At 54.2% G+C, this 7820-nt stretch overlaps 1 protein-coding gene across 1 annotated transcript; it reads right to left on the bottom strand.

The window, feature by feature from the left end:
• Positions 1-514: 514 nt before the first annotated feature.
• Positions 515-6436, bottom strand: LOC116786607 (carboxypeptidase A1-like). The gene is made up of 11 exons (XM_032687319.1): positions 6162-6436; positions 5909-5990; positions 4870-5004; positions 4683-4784; positions 4486-4587; positions 4292-4393; positions 4075-4185; positions 3228-3318; positions 2676-2875; positions 912-996; positions 515-759 (listed from the first exon to the last, which is right to left on the bottom strand). The coding sequence occupies exons 1-11, from the start codon at positions 6377-6379 to the stop codon at positions 572-574; spliced, it is 1416 nt and encodes a 471-aa protein (XP_032543210.1). The 5' UTR covers positions 6380-6436; the 3' UTR covers positions 515-571.
• Positions 6437-7820: the final 1384 nt, after the last annotated feature.

The following is a 7820-nucleotide window of genomic DNA, read 5'->3' as shown; positions in this document are numbered from 1 at the left end:
TGTCCAGTTCCACCCAGGGACACCTCCCACTATCCCAGGTTGCTCCAGCCTGCCTTTGGACACTTCCAGGGATCCAGGGGCAGCCACAACTTCTCTGGGAGATTCATTCCAGCCTCTCCCCACCCTCCCAGCCAGGAATTCCTTCCCAATATCCCATCTAGCCTTCTGGCAGTGTGAAGCCATTCCCTGTGTCCTGTCCCTCCATCCCTTGTCCCCAGTCTGTCTCCAGCCTTGGAGCCCCATAAATCCTGTTGATCCATTGCCTCATATCCCAGAGCCGCTCCAGCTGCCCAGTGCCAAACCAACCCTTTTCCCCTCCCCTCCTGTGCCAGAGCAGAGGGAAAACCCCTTCCGTCCTTTTATCCCTGATATTTTCATGCCCTTTTCGTACCCTTTTAATGCCCTTTTCAGCCCAGCACGCCCTGTTTGCGTTGGCACACGCGGGAACACCGGATCCATCTTCGAAAGAGCTTTTCCACCCGACTTGGGAAAAAGGGAAAACAACAACAAAAAACTTTTTCTCATCCATTTATTTATCGGGTTCTTCCCCCCCTCCAGCTGCCGATCCCGCTCAGTAAATGTTGTCCCGGGCGTGCTCCATGATGACCTTGAGGGCCAGCCAGGTCTCCTCGGCCGTCGGAACGATCTGTTCGGCGGGAAGCAGGAATCCGTAACGTCCCGTGTCCCGCAGCTCGAAGGTGAAGGAATATTTGATGCCCTGGTTGTAGGTCCAGTCGACGGTTGATCCGCTCGCTTCGTCTGAGGGAAACGACGGGAGGGGATTTTACGGGATGTTTCGTCCCGGCCGTGGTGTGAGGGATGGGCTTTGGGTGGGTTGAGGGGTGGGCTTTGGGTGGGTTGAGGGGTGGACTTTGGGTGTGTTTTGGGGTGGGTTTTGGGGAGGCACTCACAGATGGTGGTGATGATGCTCCCGTACGTGTAGCTGGTGCCATACAGGGAGGACAGAGCGGCCACGGCCTTGGCAGAGAGCTCATGCTGGGAGGGAGCGAGGAGAAAGGTGAGGGAAAGGAGGGAAAATCATGAGGCGAAAATCATAAGGGGGAAGATCATGAGGGGAAAATCATTAGGGAAAGATCATTAGGGGAAAATCTTGAGGGGAAATTGTGAGGGAAAAATCATGAGGGGAGAATCGTGAGGGGAAAACAATGAGGGAAAGTCATGGGGGAAAATCATGAGGGGAAAATGAGGGAAAATCATGAGGGAAAATCATGTGGGGAAAATAATGAGGGAAAATCGTGAGGGGAAAATCGTGAGGGAAAATCGTGAGGGGAAAATCGTGAGGGAAAATCGTGAAGGGAAAAATCGTGAGGGGAAAATCGTGAGGGAAAATCGTGAAGGGAAAATCGTGAAGGGAAAAATCGTGAGGGGAAAATCGTGAGGGAAAATCGTGAGGGAAAATCGTGAAGGGAAAATCGTGAAGGGAAAAATCGTGAGGGGAAAATCGTGAGGGAAAATCGTGAGGGAAAATCGTGAAGGGAAAAATCGTGAGGGGAAAATCGTGAGGGAAAATCGTGAGGGAAAATCGTGAAGGGAAAAATCGTGAGGGGAAAATCGTGAGGGAAAATCGTGAGGGAAAATCATGTGGGGAAAATAATGAGGGAAAATCATGAGGGGAAAATCGTGAGGGAAAATCGTGAGGGAAAATCGTGAGGGAAAATCGTGAGGGAAAATCGTGAGGGAAAATCGTGAGGGAAAATCGTGAGGGAAAATTGTGAGGGAAAATTGTGAGGGAAAATCGTGAGGGAAAATCGTGAGGGAAAATCGTGAGGGAAAATCGTGAGGGAAAATCGTGAGGGAAAATTGTGAGGGAAAATCATGGAGGAAAATCGCGAGTGGAAAATCATGAGCCAAAAGAGGGGAAAAGATGGGTAAAAGGAGGGGAAAGGATGCACCAAAGGAGGGAAAAAGATGAGGTAAAACAGGGAAAAAGAGGAGGTGAAGGACAGGAAAAGATGAGCCAAGAAGGGAAAAGGGTGAGGCAAAGGAGGGGAAAATGATGAGCTGAAGGAGAGAAAATGGTGATGGAAAGGAGGGGAAATGGTGATGGAAAGGAGGGGAAATGGTGATGGAAAGGAGGGGAAATGGTGATGGAAAGGAGGGGAAATGGTGATGGAAAGGAGGGGAAATGGTGATGGAAAGGAGGGGAAATGGTGATGGAAAGGAGGGGAAATGGTGATGGAAAGAATGGAAGAAGATGAGTCAAAAAAAGGGAAAAGATGAAGCCAAGGGAGGGGAAAGGATGAATCGAAGGAGGGGAAATAATGAGTCAAAGAGGGTGAAAAGGAGGGAAAAAGATGAACTAAAGAGGAGGAAAAGATGAGTCAAAGGAGGGGAAGTGGTGAGTTAAAGGAGAGAAAAAGATGAGCCCAGGAAGGGAAAAGGTGGAGCCAAAAGAGGGGAAAAAGGAAGAAGATGAGCTAAAAAAGAGGAAAAGGTGAGCCACAGAAGGTCAAAGCCTGTGGGATCCAGCCTGTGGGAGAGGATTTTTCCTCCTACCACAGGCAAAAAGCATCACAAAGCTCAATTCCCAAGGGCTAGCAGAGGAGCCAGAGCTTCCTGCTGCTCTCTGGGGCAGGATGGAGGTGCCTGGAAGGAGGAGAAGAGCAACCCCATGTCACGCACTCTCCCCCCCCAAACCTCCCCGGGGGCCCTACCAGCTCCTGCTCATCCGCAGCTGGGGTGGAGGTGTATCCGTAGGGATAGAGCAGGAGCTGGGAATAGCTGTGGATGGACACGAAGGCCTTGATGTTCCCATGGTCCTTCACAAAGTCCACGATGGATTTGACCTCGGGCTCCGAGTTGGGGTAGGGGCCGTGGTAGGTCTGCGTGCAGGAGTTCCCGCTGGCCCCAGGCCCTGTGGGGAACAGGAGAGGGAAAACAGGGTGGGCTTTGGTGGTACTTGGGTGGCTCAAAGAGCCCCAAGGGAAAAAGGGTCTTTTCCCTTTCCAACCCCAAGAGTTTTTCCCACCCCTCAGGTGTGGCCGGCGAGGGACACTCCTGAGGCTGCTCCTGGAGACCTGTACAGAGACTTTCCTTTGTGGTCTCCACTCTGCTGCTCCTCAAACCCTGGTGGGGCCCCCAGCCCTTGTATCTGCCACGCAGAGCAGATCCCACCTCATTCCCAGGGATTTGTGAGCCAGGAATGGCCTCGGAGCCTCCACCTGGAGAGTGGGAACACCCCAGAGGGGGAGTGGGAAGGCTCTGACCTCCAAATCCTGCGTCCCAGTTGCGGTTGGGGTCGACGCCGAAGCAGATGGCACCCGCGTGCTTGGACCTGGTCTTGCGCCACATGCGGTTCTGGGAGGGCAGAGCCACCTCAGCTGCTGGGCCGGGCCAGGGAGTGCCCTCCCCATCCCATGGGAATGGGACAGGGAGGCTCTGACCCCCCAGGGAGAAGCAGCACCCCAGTCCTGCTCCCCTTCCCATCCCATGGGAATGGGACAGGGAGGCTCTGACCCCTCAGGGAGGAGCAGCACCCCAGTCCTACTCCCCTTCCCATCCCGTGGGAATGGGGACAAGGACCTCTGACCTCCCAGGGATGTTCAGAACCCCAGTCCTGCTCCCCTTCCCACCCAGTGGGAAACAGGGACAAGGAGGCTCTGACCTCCCAGGGATGTTCAGCACCTCAGTGCTGCTCCCCTTCCCACCCAATGGGAACAGGGACAAGGAGCTCTGACCTCCCAGGAATGTGCAAGACCCCAGTCCTGCTCCACTTCCCATCCCATGGAAACATGGACAAGGAGGCTTTGACCTCCCAGGGATGTGCAGGATTCCGGTCCCGCTCTCCACTCCCATCCCATGGAAGTGGGACAAGGAGGTTTTGACCTCTCAGGGATGTGCAAGACCCCAGTCCTGTTCCCCTTCCCATCCCATGGAAACATGGACAAGGAGGCTTTAACCTCCTGGGGATGTGCAGGATTCCAGTCCTGCTCTCCAGTCCCATCCCATGGGAACAGGGACAAGGAGGCTTTGACCTCCCAGGGATGTGCAGCTCCCAGTCCTGCTCCCCTTCCCACCCGGTAGGAAGCAGGGAGGGGGAGCTGGGGGTGGTACCGTGCTGTGGGTGTAGGCAAAGCCATCGGGGTTGGTGACAATCTCCAGGAAGATGTCCATGGTGTCCAGGATGGCGGCCACCCCTTCGTTATTGGCGTGGTCGTCGACGATCTACAGAGGACAGGAGGTTTGGGGCTCCCTGGGGGTCACCCCCTGGGTCCCACAGTGGCTGCAGGACCTTTGGGGGACAGAAGATGGGTGTGGGAAGTGTCCAAACCTTCTTGGCAAACCAGACCCCACTGGCCTGAGTCACCCACTCGCGGGAGTGGATCCCGGTGTCGATCCACACGGCCGGGCGGTTCGAGCCCCCTGTGCTGAACTGGGACAGCAGAGAGGTGGAAGTTGGCTTTGTCCTTTGTCCCTGACCCCGCTGCCCCCTCCCCAGTCACCCCCCAGACCCCAACCCCTCACCTTGAGCACGTAGAGGGGCCGGTCCTCGGTGGAGCGGCCGATCTCCAGTTTGCTCACCAGGTTGGGGTTCTCGGCCACCAGCAGGTCCATGAAGGCATAAATCTGGGAGAGAGGGATGAGGGGGGGCGGGGTTCTCAAGCAATTGCAGGATGCCACTTTTCACCCCCCCAAAATGCCCCAAATCTTGTGTCTCTCACCTCGTCCAGGGTGTGATAGGCCTCGTAGTTGAAGGTGCTGGTGGAGAGCGGCAGCTGGCGGCTGCTCCGGATCATCTCCCTCCGCTCCTCATCCAGCAGTTCCTGGGGGACACGGGGCAGGATGGGCCCAAATTCCCACCGGGATGAGACCCTGAGTCTCAGCCAGCTGCCCTCCTCCTCCACTGACCTGCACGTCCTCGATCATGATGGAGTAGGACACCCCGCTGGCCTCCAGGTGAGCTTTGACGGGCTGCAGGCTCGGGAAGGGCACCCGGATATCCACGGGAGAGCCGAGGCCACGGGGGGCCAGCCAGAAATCCAGCTGGACAGGGAGAAATCCAGGTGGGAGAGGGAAGAAGCTGGGATCCTGCCCCAGGCTGCATCCCCCCCACCTAGCAACAGATTGGTTCCCACCATCCCAAATCCAGCCCCATCCCAGCTTTACAGCAGGGAGGGTGTAAAACAAGGGATACGGGCCGGGGGGGTTGTCCTCCAAATCCAGCCCCAAAACCTAACCTCAAATCCAAGCCCAAAATCCCACTCCAAAATCCAAGCCCCAAAATCCAACCCCCAAATCCCATCCTAAATCCAAGTCCAACCCCAAAATCCCATCCTGAATCCAAGTCCAACCCCAAAATCCAACCCCTAAATCCCATCCTGAATCCAAGTCCAACCCCAAAATCCAGCTTCAACTCCAACCCTCAAATCTAACCCCCAAGTCCAACTCCAAAATCCAACCTCCAACTCCTACCCCAAAATCCAAACCCAACTCCTACCCCAAAATCCAAACCCAACTCCTACCCCAAAATCCAAACCCAACTCCTACCCCAAAATCCAAACCCAACTCCTACCCCAAAATCCAAACCCAACTCCTACCCCAAAATCCAACCCCCAACTCCTACCCCAAAATCCAACCCCCAACTCCTACCCCAAAATCCAACCCCCAACTCCTACCCCAAAATCCAACCCCCAACTCCTACCCCAAAATCCAACCCCCAACTCCTACCCCAAAATCCAACCCCCAACTCCTACCCCAAAATCCAACCCCCTACTCCTACCCCAAAATCCAACCCCCAACTCCTACCCCAAAATCCAACCCCCAACTCCTACCCCAAAATCCAACCCCCAACTCCTACCCCAAAATCCGACCCCCAACTCCAACCCCAAACCTCAACCCCAACCCCCCAATCCAGCCCCAAAACCCACCCCCAAAATGCCCCCGGTACCTCGAGGTGCTCCAGGCCCTGCAGCTCCTGCAGCGTCTGCAGCTCCTCGTGGCTGGTGGGGACCACGCGCAGCACCTGGTGCCTGTGGGGTCAAAGGGTTTGGGGGGTGCGGGACAGACTCCAGCCCCCTTGACCCACCCTAATTCCCACCCCATCCATCCCCCCGCCCCGGGGAACTGCTCTGAGCCCCCTCAGGGCTGACCCAGCCCCTCCTGCCCCAGCCAGCAGTGTCCCCATCCCGAGTCCCCCGTACCCAACAAAGGTCTCGGTGCAGGTGGCCACGGCCACCAGGGTGGCCAAGAGCACGGGAACCCTCATGGTCAGTGGGGACGGCTGCTCTCGTGTCCCAAAACCGCCCCACAGCCCCTTAAATCCCTCTGGGACGGCGCCTGCAGCTGCCCCTTTTCCCAGGGCCATGGGAAGGCCCTGCCTGGGACCAGCCAAGGTCAGACCCTGCTGTCCCCCATCCATGGCATTCCCAGCCTGGAAAAACCTGTTCCAGGAACCTGCAAGGGCCACGGGGGAGTCACCTGCGAGGTGGGACAGGGAGGTGCCAAAATCCCACCGCTCCCGACAGGGAGGGAAAGGATAAATTTGGTTTGGGAAAGCGGGAGATGCCCGTTTTCGCACGGAGGGACATGTGGGCTGGATCCTTAAAGCGTGGTGGTGGGGAAACTGAATTAAAGCTTGGCCTGGGAATCTGGTCTAAAGTCTGGTCTAGAAATCTGTCTTAAAGTCTTGCCTGGGAATCTGGTTTAAAGAATCTGGTTTAAAGAATCTGGCCTGGGAATTTGGTTTAAACAATCTGGCTTAAAAACTGCCCTGGGAATCCAGTTTAAAGAATCTGACCTGGGAATCTGGTTTAAAGCTTGGCCTGGGAATGTGGCTTAAAGTCTGGCCTGGGAATCTGGTTTAAAGAATCTGGTTTAAAGAATCTGGCCTGGGAATCTGGTTTAAAGAATCTGGCCTGGGAATCTGGTTTAAAGAATCTGGCCTGGGAATCTGGTTTAAAGAATCTGGTTTAAAGAATCTGGCCTGGGAATCTGGTTTAAAGAATCTGGTTTAAAGAATCTGGCCTGGGAATCTGGTTTAAAGAATCTGGCCTGGGAATCTGGTTTAAAGAATCTGGCCTGGGAATCTGGTTTAAAGAATCTGGTTTAAAGAATCTGGCCTGGGAATCTGGTTTAAAGAATCTGGCCTGGGAATCTGGTTTAAAGAATCTGGCCTGGGAATCTGGTTTAAAGAATCTGTTTTAAAGCTTGTCCTGGGAATCTGGTTTAAAGTCTGGCCTGGGAATCTGGTTTAAAGAATCTAGTTTAAAGTCTGGCCTGGGAATTTGGCTTAAAGTCTCATCTGGGAATCTGGTTTAAAGAATCTAGTTTAAAGAATCTGGCCTGGGAATCTGGTTTAAACAATGTGGCTTAAATCTTAGCCTGGGAATCTGGTTTAAAGAATCTGCCCTGGGAATCTGGTTTGAAGTCTGGTCTGGGAATCTGGCTTGAAGTCTTGCCTGGGAATCTGGCTTGAAGTCTTGCCTGGGAATCTGGCTTGAAGTCTTGCCTGGGAATCTGGCTTAAAGTCTTGCCTAGGAACCTGGCTTAAAGTCTTGCCTGGGAACCTGGCTTAAAGAATCTGGTTTAAAGAATTTGACCTAAGAATCTGGTTTAAAGAATCTGTCCTGGGAATCTGGTTTAAAGCTTGACCTGGGAATCTGATTTGAAGTCTGGTCTGGGAATCTGGCTTAGAGTCTGTACTGGGAATCTGGTTTAAAGAATCTGGCCTGGGAATCTGGTTTAAAGAATCTGGCCTGGGAATCTGGTTTAAAGAATCTGGTTTAAAGAATCTGGCCTGGGAATCTGGTTTAAAGAATCTGGCCTGGGAATGTGGTTTAAAGAATCTGTTTTGAAGCTTG

The sequence above is a fragment of the Chiroxiphia lanceolata genome, chromosome 5, assembly GCF_009829145.1.
Source record: "Chiroxiphia lanceolata isolate bChiLan1 chromosome 5, bChiLan1.pri, whole genome shotgun sequence".
Lineage (NCBI taxonomy): Eukaryota > Metazoa > Chordata > Aves > Passeriformes > Pipridae > Chiroxiphia > Chiroxiphia lanceolata.
This window is presented reverse-complemented; position numbering and strand designations above follow the sequence as displayed.